This window comes from Lagenorhynchus albirostris, chromosome 19 (assembly GCF_949774975.1).
Source record: "Lagenorhynchus albirostris chromosome 19, mLagAlb1.1, whole genome shotgun sequence".
In the NCBI taxonomy this organism is placed as follows: Eukaryota; Metazoa; Chordata; class Mammalia; order Artiodactyla; family Delphinidae; genus Lagenorhynchus; species Lagenorhynchus albirostris.
The window spans coordinates 6914694-6942604 of NC_083113.1; the positions used below are offsets into that span (position 1 = coordinate 6914694).

At 40.8% G+C, this 27911-nt stretch overlaps 2 protein-coding genes across 8 annotated transcripts in view; one reads left to right on the forward strand and one right to left on the reverse strand.

Moving 5' to 3' along the window:
• ZNF613 (zinc finger protein 613) overlaps positions 1–26208 on the reverse strand; it is a 69563-nt gene extending 43355 nt beyond the window's left edge. The window contains exons 1-2 of the mRNA XM_060131172.1: positions 26047–26208; positions 23538–23596 (exon numbers count right to left, since the gene is read on the reverse strand). The gene's annotated coding sequence lies outside the window, so the exon portion shown is untranslated. The remainder of the gene's footprint in view (positions 1–23537; positions 23597–26046) is intronic.
• LOC132509766 (zinc finger protein 649-like) lies at positions 960–27495 on the forward strand. Of its 7 annotated transcripts, XR_009537129.1 has the most exons (7): positions 960–1062; positions 9687–9885; positions 12110–12260; positions 12535–12630; positions 17338–17541; positions 26074–26363; positions 26976–27495. XR_009537129.1 is itself a non-coding variant. In XM_060131192.1 (6 exons), the coding sequence occupies exons 2-6, from the start codon at positions 9871–9873 to the stop codon at positions 17610–17612; spliced, it is 327 nt and encodes a 108-aa protein (XP_059987175.1). In that variant the 5' UTR covers positions 960–1062; positions 9687–9870; the 3' UTR covers positions 17613–17742. The 7 variants fall into 7 exon arrangements, 5 of the variants coding, with proteins under 5 accessions (XP_059987175.1, XP_059987170.1, XP_059987173.1 ...); XR_009537130.1 differs by lacking the exons at positions 26074–26363; positions 26976–27495 and adding an exon at positions 24427–25133; XM_060131192.1 differs by lacking the exons at positions 26074–26363; positions 26976–27495 and adding an exon at positions 17606–17742 and having other exon boundaries at positions 17443–17500.
• The last annotated feature ends 416 nt before the right edge of the window (positions 27496–27911 follow it).

The window sequence follows — 27911 nt, forward strand, 5'->3', positions numbered from 1 at the left end:
AGGCCCCCACCCAAGCAGAGGATCGTAACTTCAGGCTGAGCAAGATTCCTGGACACCGCCCTATTACCTCACCACCAATCAGAAGAAAGTCACATATCCTGCAGCCCTCACCCCAAATTTTACCTTTAAAAACTCTTCCCCCCAAACCATCAGGGAGCTCGGGTTTTTTAAGCACGAGCCACGTATTCTCCGTTCTTGGCCCTGCAATAAACCTCTCTCTGCTCCAAAGTCCAACATTTGGGTTTGCTTAGCACACGAATTTGTGTTCAACAGCAATTTCTTCAAAAAATATTGGCACTGCATTGCTGATGCTCTGACAGCATCACAGTAGCTTTTGTATCCACTTAATTCATAGACCACAATTTCAAATTTCAACACTTGGTGTTTTCCGAACTGGCCTGAAACAAAAGACAACCTCGACAATGAATTCACACTTTGACCCGCACTCACCTGCTAAGTCTAACCTCACAAGCTGAGATGCAGGGACTTGTCATGGGCCCTTCTATTACCCAAGCTTGGCGGGCCATCCTCCTGTTCACTTTGGGGGGAGAGGGGGAGTGTTCTCCGCTGTACGGACACCTGAAATTCCTCTGACATGGCCGCGCTCATTGGGCGTTTCTTTCTTGACCGCTGAAGTGAACGGCGCCCGCGCCATGTTTGCCTTGTATAAGCTCGAGCCTTTGAAACTATGTAGCTTGTGCAGTGTTGTTCGCAACTCTTCCAGCCTCGCCACACAGGGGATGAAGTATCAGGTGAGGGAACAGTTCAGGGGCCTTTTACTGGTCTCGAGCCATACGGATTAGTGGCGCAGAAACAGCTATCTCTGTTCTGAATGATAAATACTCAAAGATGGCTGCCCCCAGGGAGGCGAGGCGCAGAGGGCGCAGACACATTACCCTCTAAGAAGCAGCCGGAAGTCCAATTGTCCGTGCTGCGTAGAAAAGTTTAAGTCCCTCATCGGCCGCCGTAGTCCGGTGCCGAAGCTGGCTTTAGAGAACCCGAAATGAGAGGATTCACAAGTGTAGCCGCTAGGAGATCGGAGTGGGATCAAGAGGAAATCAGGTCAGTGTGTGACTCTCTCCGTGGGATAGGTTAAGGGGTGAGAGAGGATCTGTGGGCGTCCGTGTAGGTAGGAGCCGCAGAGTCCGCGGGGAGAGCTGGTGGTCTGGCACCATGGGTCTGAAGTTGGGGTGCCTTTGCTGTCGGGCATGGGGGAGCTCTCGTGGTCGTGCATTAAAGGTCCATAGAAATCAAGGACTCAGAGTCCTGAGGTCAGAGTTTGGGGTCTTTGCAGTTCACTTTGTTAGTAGGGCTCAGTCATTGGGAACGGGAGGGGGGTTGGTATTTGTCAATGTAAGTGGTGTTTGAATTAATTTGGCGCTCAGTGACGGAGTAGCCAGGGGTGAGATAGACCAGATGAACGCTACAATTCCCTTCAGTCCTTGAAGCCCACTTTCCTCTCCAAGGACTGCTTTGGAAGTCTCCTTAGGGTGCTACATCACCTTCTCCTTTCGTCCCCACGGATACGAAATTTAGGGAGATCAAGCATTAAGCAAATCTAAAGTGGTAAACTTTCTAAGATGAGGTTTCTTTCCTCCTTACTGAGAGTTTACTTGAATATTTCTTTTCAGATTCTTTTTTTTTTTTTTTTTTTTTTTTTGCGGTACGCGGGCCCATCACTGCTGTGACCTCTCCCGTTGCGGAGCACAGGCCCAGTGGCCATGGCTCACGGGCCCAGCCGCTCCGCGGCATGTGGGATCTTCCCGGACCGGGGCACGAACCCGTGTCCCCCGCATCGGCAGGTGAACCCTCAACCACTGCGCCACCAGGGGAGCCCTTCAGATTCTTTTTGACACCAGTAAAATAACCCTTCTGGTCCGTCAAATTCTGTTTCCCAACTTTTATTCAAATGTTAGTATATTTCAATTTTTGTCTTGTTATTTTCTCTTAATTTTCATAATTCAGATAAACTATGGAAACAGGTGTAATTTGCCTCTTTTTAAAAAGTTAATTTCATATTTTAAACATTTCCATAATACAAATTCTCTTAGTTATTACTTTTAGGATTACATTAGGATTTGGTATTTACCCGAGGGTTTGTTTCCCTGACCCACATCTCCTTCTTGGTTTTTTGCCTTTGTTGCAATTGAAATTAGGGTCTTTTTTTTTCTTCTAATTTTTATCTCCTTTCAATTTCTTTAACATAGTAAAACAATTTAAAAATATATTATTAAATACTTTCTTTTTTGGTTACTACACTGAAATTTTATGATTACTAATAGCTTTTTCCAACTCAACAGTTCATTATGAAATTAAGAACTTAACATTTTATTATGAAAAATTCCAAACATAGCAAAGTTGAATGAATTTTACAGTGCACATGTACTATACCCACCACTTAGATTGTACCATTAACATTTTACTATATTTGCTCTGTCAGTTATCTATCCATCCCTCCATTCATTAATTCATCTTGTTTTTCTTTTTTTTTTTTTTTGATTACTTTTATTTATTTATTTTTCTGGCCTCGCCGGGCGGCATGCGGGATCTTAGTTCCCGGACCAGGGATGGAACCTGTGCCCCCTTCAGTGGAAGCTCGAAGTCTTCCCCACTGGACCACCAGGGAAGTCCCTCTTTCTTTTTTAAAAAAATTTTTGGTGCATTTCAAAGTAAACTGCAGACATCAGTATACTTTCCCCTAAATACTTAAGCATTTCTATCAACTACAGTTCTTCCAATAGCTTAATTAATTCCTTTATATTTTCCAAGTGAATGATGATCTGAGCATTTCCAAATAATATTGTCCCAGTGACAAATGTATGGATTTGCGAATGAAATGAATCTGGCTTTTAAAAATCTGGATTCTTGCTCTTACTGATGACTTGGGTGAATAACTGTGATAGTGTGATTTTCAATAAGAAATATTTCGTCTTGGTCCCGTTTCTGGCACAGAGCTCCTAAAACCTTTAGACTTTTCAAAGTTTTGAGAGTGATTTTGGTGTCTCTTGTTATGTTAATGGAGTGACTTTTGGAATGCACCTAAGGATGGGGCTAGTTGTCTGTACTGCCAACCATGTGATTAGAGGGTCGGAACTTTCAGTCCCACTCCCTGACTTCTTGGGAGGAGAAACGGCTGGAGATTGAATCAACCACCAATGGCCAGCCAGTTACTCAATCATGCCTATATAATGAAGCCTCTTTAAAAACCTAAAAGGAAGGGATTCAGAGAGCTTCCGGTTGGTGAACTCGTGGGGGTACTGGGAGAGTGGCTTTCCTGGAGAGGGCATGGAAACTCCATACCCTTTCCTCATGCCTTCCCCACTGCATCTCTTCCATCCTGTTGTTCCTGAGTTATATTCTTTTATAATAAACCAGTAATCTAGTATGTAAAATATTTGAGTTCTTGAGCCACTCTAGAAAATTAATTGAACCTGAGGAGAAGATCTTGGGAACTTGTGGTTTATAGCCAGTTGGTCAGAAGTACAGGTAATAATCTGGACTTGAGAATGGCATCTTATGTGATGGTGGGTGGGTGAAGGGGGGGTGGGAGGGCAGTCTTGTGTGACTGAACCCTTAACCTGTGGGATCTGATGCTGTCTCTGGGCAGATAGTGTCAGAACTGAACTGAAGTAGGATGCCCAGCTGGTGTCAGGAGAATTGCTTCGTTGTATGGGGGGGACCCCCTTCCCTCCACCACAATTTGGAATCAGGTCCAGAACACTTAATTAGGTACTGAACCTGAGTCTTGTTCTTCATTTGTGCAAATAAAAGTTTAGTCCCTCTCTTAAGTTTGCTGAGAATTAAGGGAATTAAAATATATAAAATTGTGACGGTTAGTGGCACATACATGGTAGAAATAAACAGCTGCTATTTTTCTGTGTTTGTACTTTCATACTTTGTAAAATTTATCACTCATGTCATTTACTCATTTTTTTGTAATGAAAACTTAAAAGACGATAAACTTACAGTAATAATTAGGCAACAATAATTTTATATTCTATTACACATATTTTACATACTTGTGAAAAGATAATTAAGAAAATAAAATGACCTATCTAATAATATCTAGGTATAATCACATTAACTTTTTGGTATCGGTATTTTTTGGTATGTCTGTATAAATATATGCACACAAAAATGTCACCTGCCATTCCAGTAAACAAGGAATGTTGCCCGCCATCAGCCACTGCATCAGCACGCCCCCACCCCAACTATGGTGCACCCAGAGGGGAATTCAGGATGGGGAAAAACAGGATACTGGCCCTAGATTGTTAAGATGCATATCTAAGGAATAATTTCAACGAGCCCAGACTCTTGAATCTTCCCATACATAGAAAACCACTAAAATCATTAACTTGAGATACGGTTTTTTTGTGATTAGCAGTTATCTTTTCACATTCAGCTACATATTTCTTTTTCAGCAAAAACTTATGTATATGTCCTGGGTCCTCCTTACCTTACCTCAGCAGTTCCTCAGCTACTGAGAGGTTGCCTCCCAGGCTGTAGTCCCCGTAAGGTCTTTGAATAACACATAACTCTCAACTTTTAGGTTGTGCGTTTTTCTTCAGACATGTTTTACACATTTTGTATTATGGCAGAAAAACATTTATGCTACATATAACTTTGAGTTACATATTTTTTCACTACATATAGAATGTTTTAAATAGCTGCACAGTATTCCATTGAAAGTTTATACTAATCAGTTAATCCTCTATCACTGCATCTATATAATACTTTATGTATACATATTTATGTATAAATATATAAATATAAATATATTATGTATACATTTATGTATATATATACACACATTTATAGGAATATGTATCTTTGCATGCTTATGCCATTATTTCCTTTGCAGAAATTTCTAGAAGTAAAAGTTTTCATTACCAATGATAACTATTTTGAAATTTTCAGTATACAGTGTTAAAATATTCCACTAAAATGTTCCGCCATGTAACAGACATCAATTTTCTTTTATATAATTCTATCAATTTCTTTTTGTGGTAAAACACACTTAACATAAGATTTATCATTTTAACCATTTTAAAGTGTATAATTCAGTGACATTAAGTACAGTCACAACATTGTACAGACATCATCACTGTCTAGTTGTAGAACTGTTTTATCATCCCAGATGGAAACTATGCATCCATTAAGTACTCACTTCCCATTCCTGTCTCCCCCGCCAGTTCCTGGCAAGCACTAAATGCCTTTTTGTCTCTATAGATTTGCCTATTCTGGACATTTCATATTAATGGAATCATATAATATGTCGCCTGTTACTTCTGACTTCTTTCATGTAACATACTGTTTTCAAGGTTCATGTTGTAGCTCCTTTGAGTACTTTATTCCTTTTTATGGCTAATATTTCACTTTATGGATTTTGTTTATTCATTCATCTGTCGATAGACACCCCATTTTGTTTATTCATTCATCTGTTGATAGACATTTGGGTTGTTTCCACCTTTTGGCTATAATGAGTAGAGCAGCTCCGAAATTTGAGTACAAGTTTTAATACCTGTTTTCAGTTCTACTGGGCATATACCTAAGAGCAGAATTGCTAAGTCAATAGTAATTCTGTATTTAACTTTTTGGGTAACTGCCAAACCGTACTCCACAGAGGCTGCACCACTTTACATTGCCTCCAGCAATGTATGAGGAATCTAATTCTCCACATCCTTGCTAACACATTATTTTATTTATTTTTATGGCCATGCTTTTGGTTATGAAGTGGTAAAGTGGTATCTCATTGTGGTTTTGATTTCTATTTCCCTAATGACAAATGATGTGCCATCTTTATACGTTCTTTGGAGAAATGTCTATTCAAGTCTCTTTGTCCACTGTTTAAATTGTCTTTTTGTTATTGAATTGTAATTGTTCTTTATATATTCTGCTCACTAGACCCTTAATCAGTTATATTATTTGCAAATATTTTCTCCCATTCTGTGGGTTTCCTTTTCACTCTCTTGGTAGCATCTTATACAGACTACTTTTAAATTTTGATGAAGTCTAAGTGCTTCCCTGGTGGTGCAGTGGTTAAGAATCCGCCTGCCAATGCAGGGGACATGGGTTTCAGCCCTGGTCCGGGAAGATCCCATATGCCGCGGAGCAACTAAGCCCGTGTGCCACAACTACTGAGCCTGCGCTCTAAGGCTGCGAGCCACAACTACTGAAGCCTGCGCACCTAGAGCCCGTGCTCCCCAACAAGAGAAGCCACCGCAGTGAGAAGCCTGTGCACCAAAACAGAGTATCCCCCACTCGCCACAACTAGAGAAAGCCCACATGCAGCAACGAAGACCCAATGCAGCCAAAAATAAATAAATAAAATAAATTTTAAAAGATTTTTTGATGAAGTCTTATTTTGTTTTGTTCTTTGTATTTTTTGGTGTCATATCTAAGGCTCTGTTGCCCAAATTTGAGGTCAGGTCGATTTATGCCTAGGTTTTCATCTAAGAGTTTAATAGTTTTACCTCCTACGTTTTTCTTTTGGCACTTTGACTTAAGAAGGCGCTGCCTTTTTTTTTCTTTCTTTTCTTTTTATCAATTTATTTATTTATTTTTGGCTTTCTCTAGTTGGGGCGAGAGGAGGCTACTCTTCATTGCAGTGTGTGGGCTTCTCATTGCAGTGGCTTCTCTTGTTGTGGAATACAGGCTGTAGGTGCATGGGCTTCAGTAGTTGTGGCATGCAGGCTCAGTATTTGTGGCATGTGGGCTCTAGACGGCAGGCTCAGTAGTTGTGGTGCGTGGGCTTAGTTGCTCTGTGGCATGTGGGATCTTCCCGGACCAGGGCTCAAACCTGTGTCCCCTGCATTGACAAGTGGATTCTTAACCACTGCACCACCAGGGAAGTCCCAGGAACGCACTGCCTTCTGATCTCTGTGGTTTCTGATAGAAATCAGCTGTTCATCTTATTTCATATCCATTGCATATGACAGTTGGTTCTTGCTGCTTTGAAGATTCTCTATCTTTGGCTTTTGATAGTTTGAACTTTATGTGTCTCACTGTAGAACTCTTTGAGTTTAAAAAAGAAAAGAAAGTGATTTTAAGTTCTTTGCATATTGGCTCCGTTTGGGGCAATCCTTCAAACTTAGCCAGGCCATTTATAACAGTGCCTTAGGCTTCTTTTCCTGCTTCTGCTGAGCCTGAGTACCAGACAGAGGTGAAAGCTCATGTTCTTCTCTGTGTGTCTGTTGTATGCCGGCCTCTTGTGTCAGTCCTTTAGGGAACCCACAAATAGGTCAAAACAAACAATTCCTTGGGGACAAGATTTACTTTGCTCCCTACAGGTCCAGGTATCCATCCACACCACGAATACAGGCTGCCGCTCTGCCACAATGGCTGTGGGGGCAAGGCTAATTTAGAATGCCATAAAAAGTCTCCTGTTTTAGAGACCTTTCTCCTGGTCAGGTGTTCACTTTGTTTCTGTAAACCATTGACTGTCTTCCAGAGTTCCAGTAAGGTTGATTCTGACAGTTTTTGTCAGTTTTTTTAGTGCTCCTGAGGAATCCGCTGGAGGTATCTACTCCACCATTTTTGCTAATGTCACTCTACGAAGTTGTCAATTTTTACATATAGATTGTATAACTGGTCAGTTAACTTAATACTCTTATTTTTGGTGTTCACTAAAGTTGACCTCCATCTTTTGTTAGTAACTTTTTTTTTTAATGTTAGTAATTCTTACTTGATTCTTTTATCAGACTGCATTGGGAGTGTTTCCAGAACAGTGGTGAAAAATAATGGTATTGTTGCACTAGCACGTGCGTGCATGCGCAAACACACGCACACACACACACACAAACCCACCCGTCTTTTTAATGAGTGCTTTTATCTCTGGCTTTCAGCTGGACATATGTGGGATTTATTCAGTTTTGGTTTTTTATTATGGTTCTTTTTATTTTTGAAAGATATACAGATACAACTTAAGTCATATCATCTTCTATTTCTCCCCTTCTCTTCCCATGGATAACTGCTATCTTGTTATATATTATGCATATTTTCATACTTTTACTAGATGTGTATGTATCCACAAACAACACATACTCTTGTTTTGTGTTTTAGAAACAGATGGAGATGGTAGTATATATTTAAAAAAAAACTTATAGGTCATGTTTTGTTTTTTCATGCTAAGGCAGTAATGAATTCCTGACATACCCAGGGCTCATATTTGAAATAGATGTTGGATTTTTTTTTTTTTTTTTTTTGCTGTACACGGGCCTCTCACTCTTGTGGCCTCTCCCGTTGTGCAGCACAGGCTCTGGACGCACAGGCTCAGCGGCCATGGCTCACGGACCTAGCCGCTCCATGGCATGTGGGATCCTCCCGGACTGGGGCATGAACCCATGTCCCCTGCATTGGCAGGTGGACTCTCAAGCACTGCGCCACCAGGGAAGCCCTAGATGTTGGATTTTTATGAAATATTTTTCTCAGCATCGATTTTGGCAATCATGTGACTTTTCTAATCTATTAATATATTGTAGCAGACACCCTCGGTTCCTTGCTGTGTAGAATTGACGTAGCTGACCTGAGACTGTTCTCCTTGGAAAGGCCTGCTGACAAGATGCCTTCCGCTGGCATCTGGGAACTTAGATTTTGGGAGGGTTCCCACTCTTCCCTATCGAGAGTGGCTCACTGTGCCAAGACTCTTCTTTCAAACAATATGGTTTGTCTTGAACACGTGTTTTCCTCTGGGATTCTGGAATTTTGGTATGTACTAGGATATGTACTAGGAATAGCCCCCCATAAAAGCCATGGGCACTGAGTCTCTAATAGGCTAACACATTTCACATGAGTTATTACAACTTGTTGCTGGGGAAGTGAGCATATCCTCTGTGACTTCATGGAGACAGGACTCTTGGAAACTTGTGCCTCGTTTTCCCCCAGACTTTGCCACACCTTTTCCCTTTGCTGATTTTGCCTTGTATACTTTCATGGTAATAAATCAGTTATGTGCTAAATCTTGGGAGTCCTAAGGAATCACTGAATCTGGGCGTCATCTTAGGGACCTCTAGCACACCTGCCAAACGTCCATTCACTTCCTTCTCCTTTTCTGCCAGATTCTCCAGACATTCCTTGGCTTGTGGCAGCATAACTGATGTCTGCCTCTGTCTTCACATGGTCTCATCTTCCCTGTGTGTTTCTTCTCAGTGTGTCTGGTATAAGGACACTCATTGGATTTTAGGGCCTACCTGGATAATCCTGGATGTTCTCATCTTGAGATCCCTATAATTACATCTGCAAAGACCCTTTTACCAAATCAGATCACATTCACATGTTCATGGGGTTACAATGTGAACATATCTTTGGGGGGGTGGCACCATTCAACCCACTGCAAAGGAGTATGTGGACACGTGATTTTAAGGGGAAAAAATGTCCAGAGCCTCACTTCTATATGTCTTCTTTCCCAAAACTGATCTGTGTGGGAAGTCTTCTGCCATTCTTCTGCCAGGCTTTGTGCTGTGCTGGTTTTCCTTTCCCATATTCCCTTTCTCATTCATGCTACTTATACTTCACAGAAGGCATACCTCTCTCCATTTAGATTGTTATGTTTTACTGCCTCAGGGGCATCAAATAAAGGGACAGTTAGAAACACTGGCCTTGACTTAAGGTGGGTGAACAACAGCAGTGACAGCATCTGGGCCCAGAGGGAATATATCACCCAAATGAACTTACTCTTCACTCCACAGGTCCTGGCTTCGAGGAGCAAGAGAAATCAAGTAAAGGATGAGGAGGAGGTTCCTGGAGTTGCATATGGTCATTTCGTGGGACATCCGTTACCTGAGACTGAGATTTTGGAACAGAAACTTAGGGCAGATCCAGAAGAGACTAAAAACAACATCCTAGTTACTTGGTATTTCCCAAAACAAGAAAATGATGAAGGCTCAGGTGACTTTTGGTTTGTTTTATTCTTGATTCCCTCATGGATTTCCAGAAGGCTGGAAAAAAAAAGCAGTCCAATTAAATGAAAAGTATTAATTGGGAAAAAATGGGCTCTGGGGAGAAATAAACTACCTTCAAAATCATGATGAAGTAGAATCAGGTATATATTGTTCGTAGATTTCGTACTACATGACCAATGTTGGTATATAATGTATGACTCTGCAGGTCCCTCCTGGTTACATAAACCATCAACTTGCATGTAATCTGTCAGCCACTGCAACCAGAGAATCATGATAAGTTATTTGATATGCATTGAATCTGAGGAGAAGGCAGATAATTTCCTCAGGAGATGTCACTATTTCATGGTACTTAAGTCTTGGGAAATTTCTTTGATGGTTTCTTTCTAGAGGTGATAACATTCATTGTGTTCATAGCATTCTTCTAATATTGATAGATATACAAGCAGGTTGTGTATGGCTGTTTCTTATATGATTATTCTGAGTCCTCTGCTGGACTAGACCAAGTAGAATTCAGTGCACACAGTTTTTCAAAAGACCACAGCTTGGTGACTTATATACCCACACTTGTTTTGGGCTGGTTTTATCCTTGAATAAAACCTAAAGTGCCCAGGAAAATGTAAGGTTTGCACAGTTATCAAAGGACATCTATGAACAGGTTGTAGAATGGGTGTTTCAGTACAGATTTGGCCACAGGGAGTTATAAATTCTTGTTTGGTAATGGCTTGGGTTTTTGAGATCCACAGTTTGCTTTAGAACTTTACCTTATCTCAGAAAATACAGAGCCCTTCCATGTGTTCAAAATCTAGTTATTACTGTACTTTTCATGCCCAAAAAAGTTAAATATTTTGTGTAGATAGGAAAGAGCTAGATGTTGTTATATTTAATTGGAATAAAATTAGTGAACTATATTGAAAAGAAGAGCTCATCTAAATATTGAAACTAGCAAAATAATAATCATCAAATTGATGTTTGGTCAGTTTAAAGCAATTACATCTAATCGTGGTACTGCTACTGTGCCATTCAACGAGGTACCAGTATTTTTGTGTGTGATGACGGTTATTATGTATTGACACTAAATTTAAATTCCCAAGTTGATAGAGCTATTAAAAATGAAATAATTGATCAAGTAATAAAGAAAATTTAACCAGAAAAAGTTCAATTGCTTATAAAATTTTGATAAATGAAAGAGAATACCCCCCCAAGAATCTAGTTGTTACCTCCCACCTCCTTATTGCCTTTATTTTATTTATTTATTTAATTGCCTTTATTTTAATTAAACAAATGACTCGTTGTGGTATAATTTTATATATATAGTCTTTGTCTCTGGTTCCTGCCACAGAGTTCCTAAAACCTTTGGAATTTCCTCAGAGATAGGAGTGTCTTTTTTTATCCATAACAAGCCCCTTTGAGCCATATGTGTGCTAATTAGGTGACTCAGGATGGGCCCCTAGAGAGCTTCAGGGTAGGAGCTGATCCCCAGAAAGACCAAGCCTTGATTGGAACTTCTGGCTCTACCCTCTGATCTCAGTAGACAGGAGAGGGGCTGGAGATTGAGCTCTATCACTTGTAGGCAGTGGTTTAATCAGTCATGCCTATGTAATGGAACGTCCATAAAAATCCCAGTGGGGTTCAGAGAGCTTCCAAGTAGGCAAACAGTCCACTTTCTGGGATGGTGACTTACCCCAACTCAACAGGGACAGAGGCCCTTGCACTCAGGACCATTTTAGATTTGGCTCTATGAGCCTCTTCATGTGACCATTCATTTGTGTCCTTCATAATAAACTATAAGAGTAAGCATAATAATTTCCTGAGTTCTGTGAGTGGTTCTAACAAATTATCAAACCTTAGCAGGGAATTTATGAGAACCCCCGAATTTGTAGCTAAGTTGGACACAAGTGCAGGGAACCTGGAATCTGGGACTTTGGACTGGTGGCTGAAGTGAAGGCAGTCTTGTGGGACTGAGCTCTTTAGCCTGTGGGGCCTGATGGTAACTCTGAGTTGTTAGTGTCAGATTAGGATTGAATTCAAAGACCAAATGTTAGGACAAAAGATGCTCCTAGTGCTTTTATCACCTAGGAGACTACAAGGGTTTTAGGAGTGCTAAGCCAGCAACCAGGGACATAGAACATTATATATATTTTCTATTATTTCACACCTTCCATTTCAATAATGAGAGAAACACTCTTATCACATGGACTGTGTTGTTACAGGGCACATGGACTGTGTTGTTACAGGGATCGCTGACACTGAAGGATGTGGCCGTGGACTTCACATGGGAGGAGTGGCAGCTCCTGGACCCTGATCAGAAGGACCTGTACAGGGACGTGATGCTGGAGAACTATAGCAACCTGGTGTCCGTAGGTGAGGACGGCTCCCGGTGTCCCTTGGACGGTGACTTTTCTTTCTTCACCTTCTGAAAGAGTTGTTGTGTCTGTGGTGCTCTGAAGTGGAAGATTTTCAGTCTCTTCCCCCCCGGCCCCAGATGAGAAGGTATAATCTCTCTGCGTTTTAGAGACAAGCCTTTAATTTCCAAACATGCAGATCGTGCAGTCCCTAAAGTGTACCATTCTCATAGCATCACAGATCCCTAGTGCCATTTGATGAGTCTAAGTCTTCTGTTATTTCCCACGAACAGGGTATCAAGTTAACAAACCTGATATACTCTCCAAGTTGGAACAAGGAGAACCACCATGGACCTTAGAAGATGAAGTTCACAGTCACCCCCATCCAGGTAAGTGAGACAGAACCAGCAAGAGGGGGAAGGCTGTGGAAATCACTTTCTAGTCCTTTAGAGAAGGCATCCCAGTGGTGAGGGTGTCTGAGGATACAGAAACAGCCTCCATGTATCCCTTTCCTCATATGAGAGCTCTTTTTCTGGGCAAGAACTTAGAGGAAAGTATACCACTTTATCTCATCTTGGAATGAATCCCTGTTTATTTCTTCTTAGATGTCAACTTTCCCCCTCCTAGGATTATTCTTGCTTGGTTTTTCAAATCCTCCCATTCTTCACTTGTTAGAGTATGATTTTATGTTCCTTTCACATCTCTTGGTATGTAATTCCTCCTTCCGTGTCTCTCTTCTCAGACAAAACTTTGAATTCATCATTGTCTTCTGACTCATACACCTTTCTGCTCCATTGTGAAATATTTATTTCCCTTTACGACATCCAACTGCACCTCAGGTGCCTTACTCTTGTAGTAATGTGGTCTCTTAATGTGTATTCATCTGCTTGCTTGACTTTTCTTTTTACCCCCTCTGAGATTCTTCAAAGGTTCTGTTGTCATCCCTCTGCTCTGTCTCATAGGCTATAAAACCTTACTTTATTCAAATGTGTTAAGCTTTTTGTGGAGACTTGCAATTGACATGTCCCTTAACACTGTCTAATATACCTGCTGGTACCATATATTTTAACCTGTCTCCATGGCAATTCCCAATGAGTTCACTCTTTTTGTGTGAGAAACTAGAACCATCTTCCCTCCCAGAAAATCCCTTTCCAACATCCTTTTTAAAATTGAGATTCTCTTGTACTTCTGTACATCTTAAATCCTGGCATTACCTTGAATCTTCTCTACCCTCTGGGCTCCTGTATTTAATGCCTCTGCTGTTCCTGTTCTTTGTGTAATTAGGAAAGACGTTTCTAAAATTTCTCATTCTCATTTCCTAGCCTAAACGAAATCATAAAACCTCATGCCCACCTTACTGTAGTTCCTTTTTATATTTGTTAATTAATCATTCTCTTAGTTAAACTTTAGATGTTGCTGGATTCTTTTCCCTAAAGCTATCTTTTTCCTCCTCATAGTCTGATGGCATTAAGTCCCAGTTGACCATATGACTATGACAGAAATTTCTCTTCTATCAAACACCTAAGTCCCCACTCTCAAAGAGGAGGCAGAAATTTAACAAAAAGAGAGTTTCAGTTTTATAAGATGAAAAGATTTAATGGAGAGAGATAGTGGTGATGGTTATACACCATTGTGAATGCATTTTAATACACTGAACTGTACACTCAGAAATGATTAAGATGGTAAATTTTGTGTTATGTGTAATTTATCACAATAAAAATAAATGGGAAAAAATTCACAGATACTATGTCTGGTGGTGAAAATGACTGTAAACACCAAACCATCAGCATGGAAAATGACTAGAGATGAGGTCAATGGGGTCATAACTGGGGGTTTGCAATAGGTCATTTGGTCACATAGGGCCTTGTCATCCATTTCAAACACTTGATTTTCCTCCTAATGAGAAAACCTTTAGAAGGATTAGGGTATAGCAGTGACGGGATATAATTTATGTTTTAGAGGTATCACCTTGGCTATCAGTAGAAAATAGACTGGAATAGGCAGGTGTTGAAGCAGAAAACCAGATGTGAGACCTGGTTGTTGGTGACTTCAACCCAGCTTGAGGATGGTATGAGAAGATTCTGGAACAATAAAGACTGAATTTGCCACTTAAGTAGGTATGGGGTATGTTTGTTTCCTAGGTAACAAATTACCACAAACTGTGTGACTTGAAACAACAGAAATGTATTCTCACGGTTTTAGATGCTAGAATTTGAAAATCAAGGTATTGGTAGAGCCATGCTCCCTTTCAAAGATCTAGGAATGAATCCTTTCTTGTCTATTCCTCGCTTCTGGTAGTGGCCAGAAATCTTTGATGTTCCTTAGATTGTAGACACATCATTCCAGTCTTTGCCTCTGTTATTACATGACCTTCTCCCTGTATGTCTCTGTGTCTGTAGCCAAATCTCTGTCTCCTTAGAAGGACCCCAGTCATTGGATTAGGGTTCACTCCAATCCATTTTGACCTGGTCTTAACTTGATTACATATGCAAAGACGCTGATTCCAAATAGGGTCACATTCATAGCTACTAGGGGTTAGGGTTTAAACATGTCTTTGGGGGACATATTCAACCCACAATATGGAGTGTGAGAGGGGAAAAAAACAGACGGAAGATGATGCTAAGTATCTTTGATAGAAGAGACTAAATTTAGTGGGAAACAAAGAAATGTCTTTCAGAGCAAAGATTTTATGAGCAAAGCTAGGACAAATCTTCATGTAATATTTACAAATTAAGCTTTTTAACATGTGAAATGTTTCTGCTATCATTGAAGGCTGTACAAAATTCAAGTAAATGGTAAATATAGAGACTATTTCAGAAATTTAGAAGAAAAGTAGCCTAAAGTGGTATAGAGAGAATGAAGAGTGATAGTATCATAAAGTATCTTAGGTGAGAGAAATAGCTCAGTTTTGAATTAAGATGACAAGGAAACATGGCAAGAAACTGGAAATGTGCAAGGCCATGTGGGGACTGTCAAAAGATTGGCCTGAAACCAGCCATGTGGAGACCAATGTTTGAAAGTATTTGTTGGGGAGCTAGTGGAGTGGAAACTTAGATAAACTGGGTACATCATGGTAATGTAAACTTTTATCACCAGGCTTACTGTTGTGACTTTTATGTGTTAATAATAAAGGAGGCATGGTGGAGGTTAGGTTTTGTATATTCTAACTCTAGATAGTCTTATTTTTAACCTCAGTGGCAGCATTATAGAAATAATAAGGTATAGCCAGATGTTCTAAGAAAAACTAAAGATAAAATTGTCACATCTTGATTCAGGAGGAAGGTGGTCCTATAAGACCCTTTAATTAATGCCAGCAGAGACATTACTGTATGATTAAGGAAGAAGATGCTATTGTTGGCAAGTTGAGAGATTAGTATATCAGGGACAATGAAATGGGAAAAATTCCACCATGACATCCATACAGGTACAGAATAGTGAAGAAGGTGAGCATTCCCATGTCTGGTGCAGCAGATCTGCTTCTAAAAAAGACTGTGCCCCATTAGCCTGTTGTGAAAGCCCATCAGGATCATGATGTCCCTTTCTGTGGGAACGTATGAGAATGTGTCACAGCTCCATGCAAGGTTAGAATGTGAGATTGGTGCTTTGGGAAAGTGAATTTGATGATGGTCTACCTAATGAAGAAGAATGGCAAGTTTTATCAACAGGATGAGCACCCAAGAGTCTGTTAGAATTTTCTTGAAATCATGACCTCTATGTCCAACATTCTGAGTTGCCTCTTTGATGTATATGTTCTAACACCCACGTCGTCTTCTTTCTCTACCAGCGTGGTTATGTTAGGGTCTCTTCAGAGGGCTCTAGGAATCCCAAAACTCTATGTTGACTGACTAAAGCTTTCGTCTGTGCCTTCATCTTTTTTCAGTCTTCATGTTTCTCAGAAAGTGATCTCATACAATACTCTGACCGTAACTAATATATATTTCTTTGTTTTGGGTTTTTTTTTTTTTTTTTTGGCTGCACCGTGCAGCTTGCGGGATCTTAATTCCCCAACCAGGATTGAACCTGGGCCCATGGCAGTGAAAGTGCCGAGTCCTAATCACTGGACTGCCAGGGAAGTCCCCTTAAATAATATTTACATACTGATGTTTCCACATTGCTATTTTCAGTCAAGACCTTACTGAAGTCTTATCATCTGACTGGCTTTTCCGTGTCTGTGCTTGGATATTATCTCAAAAATGATATGTTTCAAAATGTACTTGGTTTCCCTCACATTCTGAACTTGGTTTCCCTCACATTCTGAAGTTCGGCGATATTCCTCATCTTGTTAAAAGGCACTACCCAACTACCCAATGGGTCAAGCCAAATACTCAGGCGTGCACTTTGATTCCCTCTTTTGTTACCTCTCCTCACATCAAATCCATTAGTGAGTCTTGTTTATCCTTCCTTCCAAATAAATCCTGATATCTTCCACTTCTTATTTCCTTTGCTTCTTCAAACCACTGTCACACTTGGAACTGCCTACTTTATTCCTTATCTTATTTGTTTATTGTTTCCCTTTCCACCCATAGAATATGGCTTCAGTGAAAGTAAAGAATTTTTACCCTGACGGCTGTTATCTTTTGGGTTGTTTGGTGTTTTATATTACTGTGTTTTTAACAATTTCCAAGAGACAGGAGTTAGTGTTTAATGGATACAGAGTTTATCAGTTGGGGAAGATGAAAAAGAACTAGAGATGAATGGTCGTGATGGTTGTACAACAATGTGATGGTACTTAATGCCACATAAATATACACTTAAAAATGGTAAAATTTATCTTATATGTATTTAACAACAATTGTGAAAAGTTTTTTTTTTAAAAAAGATAAGGTACTTTTTTTTTTTTTTTTTTTTTTTTTTTTGCGGTTCACGGGCGTCTCACTGTTGTGGCCTCTCCCATTGCGGAGCACAGGCTCCGGACGCTCAGGCTCAATGGCCATGGCTCACGGGCCCAGCCGCTCCGCAGCACGTGGGATCTTCCCGGACCGGGGCACGAACCCGTGTCCCGTGCATCGGCAGGCGGACTCTCAACCACTGCGCCACCAGGGAAGCCCGATAAGGTACTTTTATACTTGGAATTTCTTTTATATTTGATATCATAGGTTTTCCATTAAAGAGCCAGCTCACTCCAAGGTATTTTTTTTAAGTGTTTATTGAATTTGTTGCAATATTGCTTCTGTTTTATGTTTTGGTTTTATGGCCATGAGGCATGCGGGATCCCAGCTCCCCAACAAGGCACCGAACCTGCACCCTCTGCATTGGAAGGTGAAGTCTTAACCACTGGACCACCAGGGAAGTCCCCCAAGGTATTTTTGAAGCAGTTTTATTCCATATGATACTCATGGAAGGGTTAATTGTTCTCTTTCCTAGAAATTGATAAAGTGGATGATCATATGCAGCCACACTGGCAAAACCAAAGTATACTGAAGATGTTGGAACAGTGTTATGAACAGAATGCATTTGAGAATATTATTTATCAGAGCAAAAGTTGTTTTCCTTTGAGGCCAAATCATGATGTATTTGATTTACATGGGAAAACTATGAAATCATATTTAGATGTAATCAACCTGAGTACAAGCTGCAAAAAAATAGAGTCTGCTGAGTTTAATGGAGATGGGAGATCCTTTCTCCATGTTGATCATGAGCAAACTCATACTGAAATTAAACATCGGGACATACACAAAATAGAGAACACCCACGAATGTACTGAATGTGGGAAAGCCTTCCTCAAGAAGTCTCGGCTCAATGAACATAAGAGAATTCATACAGGAAAGAAACCCCACAGATGTAGTGTCTGTGGGAAAACCTTCTCCAAGAAGTTCAAGCTCACTGAACATCAGCGAACTCACAAAGGAGAGAAACCCCATGAGTGCCGTGAATGTGGAAAAGCCTTCCTCAGGAAATTTCAGCTTACTGAACATCAGAAGACTCATACAGGAAATAAACCCCATGTATGCAGTGTATGTGCGAAAGCATTCTACAGAAAGTTCAAGCTAACTGAACACCAGAGAACTCATACAGGAGAGAAACCCTATGAATGTCCTGAATGTGGCAAAGCCTTCTTTAGGAAGGCAGAGCTCGTTATACATCAGAGAAACAAAAGAGGAGAAAAACCCCATGTATGCAATGAGTGTGGGAAAGGTTTCTCCAGAAAATCACAGCTCATTCTGCACCAGAAAATTCATACAGGAGAGAAATCTTATATATGCAGTGAATGTGGAAAAGGTTTCATACAGAAGGGCAATCTTATTATACATCAACGAACTCACACTGGAGAGAAACCCTATGGATGCACTGAATGTGGTAAGGCCTTCAGCCAGAAGGCATGCCTCATAGCACATCAGCGATTTCATACAGGAAAGACTCCCTTTGTATGTACTGACTGTGGAAAATCTTGTTCACAGAAATCAGGACTCATTAAACATCAGAGAATTCACACAGGAGAGAAACCCTATGCATGCAGTGACTGTGGGAAAGCCTTCACTACAAAGACAATGCTCATTGTCCATCAAAGAACTCACACGGGAGAGAGGCCCTATGGATGCAATGAGTGTGGGAAAGCTTTCTCCCACATGTCATGCTTGGTTAAACATAAGAGGACACACACAAGAGAGAAACAAGTAGATTCAGTGAAGGTGGAATATCCTTCCACAAAGGGTCACAGCTTATTAGATACTAGTGAACTCATGCAGTGGGAAAACACTGTTAATATGGTGACTGTGCAGATGCCTTCTGCAACCCCTCAGACATCATTAAACATCAGTGGGCTCCTAGCAGATAGGAATGTAGTCCTTATGGAACAGCCAGAGGCCAGAGGTGCACCCTCAGGAGATAACAGAGAGTTTGTGCAGGAGAGAAACTTCATGAATGCAATGAATGTGGTTATGCCTTCAGTGGTCAATTATATCTTATTTTATGTCACAAAAAACACATAGGAAAAAACTGGTACATTCTATTTGGAAAAGCCTTGAGCAATAATGTATAGCTGATTATATGGTTATGTATAAAAAGCAAACCTATGAAGGCAGAGGTTAGGAAAGCTGTGTTTTGGAAGACAGATACTATTATCAGTGATTACCAAGGTCATCAGTGAGCTTATAGTGTGTAAAAATATGAGAGTGGTAAAGTCCTTCCCTCAATAGGTGTCATTACATACTGGAGAGAAATTTGGGAGGCAGTGAATGTGGCAGGGTTTTCTGCCCCATCCGTTAGCTGATGAAATCATATACAAATAAAACACTGTGAACACACTAATTGTGGAATATCTTACTAAAGTTCTTGTGAAGCAAAGCCTGTGAAAATGAGAAACATTCGAGAGCTTTATGTACCAATTCCCACTTCATAATACATTACACAATATACCTGATGTATATTTTTGGACAGGAAACCTTGAACAATATTCCTAGTTACTATGCTTATGATTCCATAATTTTAAGGAGAAAGACAGTCTACCCCACATCACTGGTTAAGGTTATCATGTTATACTCATTTCTCCTAATTGTGGATTCTTTTTCTTTTTTTAAAAAAAAATTATCTTCAACGCCCACCCAATATATGATTAGCTGCTGCATTTCTTAGGCTCTAAATTTATTTAAATATTATTTCAGACAACTGAATTCCCTCACAACAGAAATGAATATTAAATTCATAAATATAACTTAATGTCCTTGAATGAGCTTAAGTTCAATTTATAAATAAGACTAAGCATTATACCATAAAGGTCACTATAAATGTGATTTTTAAAATTTTCTAGACTTGAAAAGGTAGTGAAATCAGGTTTGCAAAATGAACTGAAAGCCCAAGGACAATTAGTAATTTAAACCTATAAATTAACTAACAAAATACATTCCAACATAACTCTTGGTAGTTTTCCTGAAAACATGAAAATAAAATGGGCAATTTGAACACAAATTAAGATGACTCTTCTTGCTTCCATCCTAGCTCTCTCTTCTCTGACTATCCAAATTATTCTCAGAATCCTGGGAATATGAAAATCTAAACTGGGTAACTATTCAGCTGCATTCTTCCCTCTGGAGATAGCTCCCTGCCCAACCCTTCCCTTTGCCTCATTGATGGAATGGATATAGATGTCAGGAAGAATGTTGGGGTGGTTCCATTTCCTCTCAACTAAGGGACTCTCGAGTCTTACATGTTTGAGTGTCACATGAGGAAGAGAAAAGTAGATCATAATAGAATCAACTGTGGCCTGGTATCATACTTCACAGAGCTGGATCGACTGAATCAGATTGGGAATAGGTCAAGGAGCTCTGGAAGTGTGGGCTCAATCTGGTTCTAGACTGGAATACTATAGGCCTTTAACCAATCTGGCAAATACTTTCAGAATCTCTATAATTACTGAGCTGTAGCCAGGAGTAATGTCAGTAGGGACTGGCATAAAACTGATGTAGCATTAAGGTTCAGACCAAGTCTACTGCTGGAAAACTGGGATTTGAGGAAGAGCATGAGGTCAGGTCCCTTAGGGAGAAGCTAGGAGTGGAGGCATGTAAGTAGATGAGGTATCTTAATGGCATTGTAAATGATTTTTAAAAAACACATGATGTAAAAACTTAGAATTACTTGAAGAGAACATCTCAATTGTTTTCTTAAGGATTTTAATGTGGAATATATGAGGATCTTAGATCATGTCTAAACATTGCTATATCAGTTTTAATACAAAGCAGAAATATAACAAATATCAAATATCATCTTCCTGAGTTTGTGCTCAAATATAAGGTCTTGAATGTAAGTTATAATCTGTAAAATTTAGACTGTAAGCTTCATGAAGAAGTAACAAGTACTTCTACTGTTTAGGGACCTTCTGTTAACCCCTATATTACCAGATGTCTAGAATGTCTGACAGAGTAGGCACTCATTGTTAATTGGCTGAGTCTCATCCAATAAGCAATCTGGTCTTGCTCAACTGAGATCTAAAGTAGGATCAGAAAGGACCAAACTGTTTCCAAGTACCTTTAATGTATCTCAAAACAAACCTCAAGAATATTTATAGGAGTGCAAACACATTAATTAACAATGTTTGTCATCCAACCAAAAATTACCAAGCATGCATAAAAGCCAGAAAGTGTGACCAATATTGAGAAAAACCAATCAGAAGTGACCGGAAACTGACGATGCTAGATTGAGCAAACAAGGACAGTATGATAACTGTATAAAAATTTATAACTGTATTCCATTGGATCAAAAAGTCAGAGAAGTGATTAACATGTTAATTATAACAATGTGTAATGGGGTTTAAAAATATTTTATATGTTACATGTTCATATTTTATAAGCCCTCCCATAATATTGTTTCTTCATTCACTATCTTGAGAAGAGAGTGGAGGGCAGTTTGAGAGATTTCCACCTGGTGTTCCTCACAATGATACCTCTTACCCCATTGGCTGAGAACTCAAGGCTTTTCTCTTTTTAATAAAAGCTTTTATTAGCTTTTGTTCTCTTTGTACGTGAGTTTCTTTTGCCTTGTCATCAACTTCACTGGTCTTTTCTTTTGCATACCCTAATAGGTTAAAAAACTGCTCATGCTTTTTAAGACCCCCCCAGCACAGCCCCTTGTATCATTTTGGATAGTTTCTATTGCTGTGTCTTCAAGTTAACTAATCTTTTCTTATGCCATGTCTAATTGCCATTAATTCCATCAGTGTATGTTTTCTTTCAAATTGTAGTTTTTAATCTCTAGAAATTTGACTTGGGACTTTCTTTTTATATCTTTCACATCTCTATTTAACATGGTTTACTTTTAACCTATTCGTCACTTAATATTTAAAGTGGTTTTCTAGAAGGTAACATATAGTTAGGCCTTGCTTTTTTATCGAGTTGACAATATGTCTTTTTATTGGGGTGTTTAAATCATTTATGTTTAATGTGAGAATGTAGTTAGGTTGAGACTAAAAATGTACAATTTGCTATTCATCCCACCTATTTATTTTTTAATTTATATTTTTGGCTTGTGCTGGGTCTTCGTTGCTGTGTGTGGGCTTCCTCTAGTTGCAGCAAGCGGGGGCTACTCTTTGTTGTGGTGCACGGGCTTCTCATTATGGTGGCCTCTCCTGTTGCAGAGCACAGGCTCCTGGCACATAGGCCTCAGTAGTTGTGAAACGCAGGCTCAGTAGCTGTGGTGCACGGGCTTAGTTGCTCCGCAGCATGTGGGATCTTCCTGGGCCAGGGCTCAAACCCGTGTACCCTGCATTGGCAGGCAGATTCTTAACCACTGTGCTACCAGGGAAGCCCCCATCTATTCTTTGCTCCCCTTTTCCTACCATCTTTTGGAGTAACTGAGTATGTCTTATGATTATTTATCTTCTTTGTTGGCTTATTTTATTTATTTATTTATTTATCTATTTATTTATTTATTTATGGCTGCACCATGCACGGCTTGTGGGATCTTAGTTTCCTGACCAGAGATTGAACCCTGGGCCCCCAGCAGTGGAAGCACGGAGTCTAACTGCTAGACCACCAGGGAATACCCCATAATTTTGTTATTTAAGTGGTTCCTTTAGTTTACAGCATGTATCATTAACTTGTCAGTATAAGTATTATTATATATACCTCTTCGTGTATAGTGACAGAATCTTATAATAGTATACTTCCATTTTCTGTAGCCAGATTAACTTCATTGAAGAGACTATCTTCTGGATGCTTCTGGGTTATGTATTTAGGGGATGGGTAAGCTGGTTTTACATGATAAATCTACATTAGCATTCCTAACTCCATATACTTTTGGATATTTTACAGAATATGGAACAAGGAATTTCTGGCATTTAAACTTTAATGTAGTTCACCTTTAAGTCAAGTTTCAGTCAACCAACCAAGCAAACTGTTAGAGCCATTCTCACTGAGCTCACACATAAAAGCCAGAATCAATTCATAGTAAGCCCATATTAAATTTGCTTGATCCAAAATCATATTCCTTCCACCATGACCCCACAAATGTTTCCCAGGTTTCTACTAAACACATTAAGCAACATTTTAAAAAGATAAATACTTCATGACTACATTGGGTTTATCCAAAGAATGCAAAGTCGGTTAAAAGTTGTCTAATTTTATAAACAATGTAATTCACCACTGTATTAGACTGCTCTTGTTGCCATAACAAAATACCAGAGTAGGTGGCTTAAACAACAGAAATTAATTTTCTCATAGTTCCAGAGGCTAGAAGTCCAAGATCTAGGTTCCAGCAGATATAGTTTCTGGTGAGACACTGCTTTCTGGTTTCTCTTCTTATAAATAAGGACACTAAACTTCCTGGAGCCCCACACTTACAACCTCATTTAACCTTAATTACTTACCTTAGGAGCCCCATCTCTGATTAAAGCCACACTGGGTCTTAGGGCTTCAATATGTGAATCTGAGGAGACACAAACATTCAGTCCATAATATTCCTCCACTGGCCCTGTCCCCTCCATTTCATGTCCCTCTTGCATGCAAAATACATACATTCCATCCCAACAGCCCCAAAAGTCTTAACTCATTCCAACGTTAACTCTAAAATCTATATCCAGGCCTTCTCTGGTGGCGCAGTGGTCGAAATCTGCCTGCCAGTGCAGGGGACATGGGTTCGATCCCTGGGATGGGAAGATCCCACATGCCGTGGAGCAACTAAGCCCATCAGCGCAACTACTGAAGCCGTGCGCCTAGAGCCCATGCTCTGCAACAAGAGAAACCACAGCAATGAGAAACCCATGCACTGCAACAAAGAGTAGCCCCCAGTCGCCGCAACTAGAGAAAGCCCACACAGCAACGAAAACCCAATGCAGCCAAAATAAAATAAAATACAATGTTAAAAAAAAAAAAAGTCTATATCCGAAGTCTCATCTAAGTCAGATATGTGTAAGACTTGAGGTACAATTCACCGTGAGGCAAAACTCCTCTCCAGCTTTGGACCCCTGAAAACAGGTAAGTTATGTGCTTCCAAAATACAATGGTGGGACAGAGGTGGGATAGATATTCCCATTCTAAGAAAGATAAATAGTAAGGAAAAAAGGGGTGACATGTCCCACGCAAATCCAAAACCTAGAGAAAAAAATTCCATTAGATCTTAAGGCTTCAGACTAAAGTCTTTTGTTCAATGCTCTACCCTCCAGGAATTTTAGGTCACAGTTGTAGGTGGGAATCATAACACTCGCTACAATGAGGAAATAAAACCAAGTAACTTTACTTTTCCATTCTGCACACCAGTAGTGAGACAGGCTGGAATCTGGGACACTTTGCTGTAGTGCTTGCACCTGGACAAAAGTCTCCTCCCACAACAGAATACAATGAAACTACAATAGAAGGGACTAAAAATAACTGCTGTGCATGCACAGTTGGGGCCAATTATGAACAAGATACAAGACCAAAATCCAACTGCCACTTCTGAGGTACTGAGAGCAAAAGCCAGGGTCCTGTGCTTAATCCCTGCACACAGCCCTACAGGGGATGGGCAGACTACCTAAACCACCCTCCTGACCCACCCCTAGACCTGCGCCCTACCCTCATCCCATTTAAGGGACCAACTCCCCACCCCCCTACCCCCAGCAAGAAAGGGAACCTGTTACTTGTTTTCTCTCCCTCCTGCTGCAGCACCAGTCACAATAAAGCCTTGCCTGAGTTTCTTATCTGGCCTGTTACCAATTTCTATTGATTAAAGAGTCCAAGAACCCTGGTCTGTAACAGTACAATGTACAGCTCCACGAAAAAAAAGTGTTATTTTTGTCTGCTTTTATATCTTTCATATTTCCAGCACCCAGACCTCTGTTTGCCACACAGTACGCATTTTATAAACATCTGCTGGGTCAATAAATGAATGATTAACCTCTTTACTTCGAAGGTTCTCTGAGCCAGGTTGTACGATTATAGGGAGTGGGGGTTAATCAGTTGGGCTGCAATACTTAACAGAATCACTTCCCTTTGTCAGAGCTTTTTTAAAAAAAAATAAATTTATTTATTTAATTTTATTTTTGGCTGCATTGGATCTTCGTTGCTGCGCGCAGGTTTTTTCTAATTGCGGCGGGGGGGGTACTATTCGTTGCGGTGCGGGGGCTTCTCTTGCTGCAAAGCACGGGCTCTAGGTGCCCAGGCTTCAGTAGTTGTGCCACACGGGCTCAGCAGTTGTGGCTGCCGGGCGCAGGCTCAGTAGTTGTGGCACACTGGCTTAGCTACTCTGCGGCATGTGGGTTCTTCCTGGACCAGGGCTCGAACCGGTGTCCCCTGCATTGGCAGGTGGATTCTTAACCACTGCGCCATCAGGGAAGTCCCTTTCTCAGAACTTTTGCTTTAAAGTATTTCCCATCTTTGTGGAAGCCATGGCTCTTCCCACCGTGGTTGGGGGAACCACGCTTCTTCGCAGCCTCAGCCCCTTTTGCCAGCCCCTGATGCCGTGTTCCCCATTTCCCTCCACACCAGTCAGAACAAGAGCTGTATAATCCTGCGCTTTGCCCACTCTCAGACCAATGCCCTCCTCAGCGGTTCTCTAAACCCTACAATGGCCTTAAATGCAGCTTCCTCCAACACCCCCTCCACCCAGCATTCCACTAGCCGGTTCTCCTTCAATTGTTGCTAGGCTTGGCTTGGGTCCCTCCCCCCGCCCCTAAATTTCTTTGAGATGGTTGCGCTTGTTAGCTTCTCTTTATCCTTTAAATCAAAGTGCCTTCATGTCCGCGACCATCTCTGCGCTCCCTGCAGAGATCCGCGCAGGCTTGACTTTCTGAGAAGCTAAGCTTTTGTGCAGCGCCCCTGGCGAATGCTGCAAAGTCGGGGCCCAACGGATCAAGTGACCTAGAAAGGGGGTGAAATAGGTCGTTTTCAACTGCTTCTCACCGTTTTTGACCTTCCCGCGGAATGCAGGAAAAGGAAGACCTCCCCCGTCGTTCGGCAGTGCGTGGGAAGATGGCGGCTCCCGGTAAAGACCCTCGAAACCGGCGCGGAAATACTGCGTCATAGAAGGACCAGGAGGAGCCAGATTCCGGGGTCTCTAGAACTGCGGTTTTTGGACCTCGTCAGCCACCATCCTTTCAGCTTCTGAGGGTCGTGTCCGCCGCGTGGGTTGGTCGCCGGGCTGCAGACATTGAGGCAAAGTGTTTACAACAGCGGTATCGTGATTGCCTCCAACGGTGAAGACGGGGTTCATCCATCAGGTCAGTGTCCTGTTCTGGGCGTGTCTCGGGGCCAGGGAGAGCGCGTTGGGGTGTTTTGCTGTTTTTGTTCCAAAAGACGTAGAGGTCGGTGTTGGGGGGAAGCGAGTGGTGATCCTCGCTGGGGTGTTGTGTGTTAGCGGATCAGTCGGGGAATCCGTGTTGAGAGTTCCCCATGGAAAGGGAGGTCACGGAGTTCCGTGTTGGGACGAGAACTTAGGAGGTTCTTTGGAGAGTAGCGTTTGGGGTGGCTGAGGTTGGGGGGATTGGGAGTCGTATCCGCGTTGGGGACAGCGTTTGGGGAGCTTATCGCATATTTAATTTAGAAATGGGGTTTCTGGTCTTCTTGCGTCCATGTTTACTGTACATTCCTATTGAAAATAGGTTTTCGGGTTCATCCCGCCCCAAGTAATGACATTCTCATCCTCCTAAATACGCCTCCAGAAAACAACTCTTGTTTAAATTTAGTATATCTCATTTTTAGCGTTGGGATCAGGTGTGTAGGTATTGGTATAATTTTATATATTTTTATCTAACTTTCTCTCATAACCATTTCCATATTACAAACTCTTTGGAAGTTTTCTTCTTTCTTTTCTTTTGAAAAAACTGTTCCAGGGCTTCCCAGTGGCGCAGTGGTTGAGAGTCCGCCTGCCGATGCAGGGGACACGGGTTCGTGCCCCGGTCCGGGAGGATCCCACGTGCTCACGAGCGGCTGGGCCCGTGAGCCATGGCCGCTGAGCCTGCGCGTCCGGAGCTTGTGCTCCGCAACGGGAGAGGCCACAACAGTGAGAGGCCCACGTACCGCAAAAACAAAAACAAAAACTGTTCCAGTTTTGTTCCATCACCTGGGTGTTTTGATTGAGGTAGAACTGTTGTAGATCTAGGTACTACCCTTTCAGGAACACGTGATGGATTTCCTCTAACTCAAGTTTTTTTGTTTTTTCTTTGACCAGCTGTGATTTTTTTTTTGTATGTGTCTTGGACATGTTTTATTATGTTTATTTGTAAGTAGTTTACACTTTTGTTGTAACTGTAAATGGTGTCATTTTTTCCCCATATGACCCCGCTCCCTCTTTTTTGTTTCTTTTATGTAATGCACAAGAGCAAAAATTAAAAAGATATGCTGATTTTGTCACCTCATTCCACTCATGTTATTACTGATAGCTTCAAATTGATTACTTCATCTTTTCTAGTTGAGCATTTTTGTCATCTGCAAATAATGTTGGCCAGGTAGAAAGTGATGGGACTGGAGTAAGAAGAACCTGCTTCTGCCTCTGACCTGGGTAGGTTAATCACTGAGTTAAGCTTCATCTGTTGTGAAGAAAGTTGTCATGGTTCCCACTTCATAGCTGTTAGAAAGATTAAATGAGCAAAAGTTCTTTAAGTACAAAGTGTAGTGCCTGGCACATGGTATAGTCTGGATAAATGGTACCTGCACTTTATCAAGTTATTCTTTCTCCAAGGCTTCCCCACCCCCAGCTTTATTGAGATGTAATTGACATAAAACATTCTATAAGTTTAAAGGTGTACAACGTGTTGATTTGATACTTA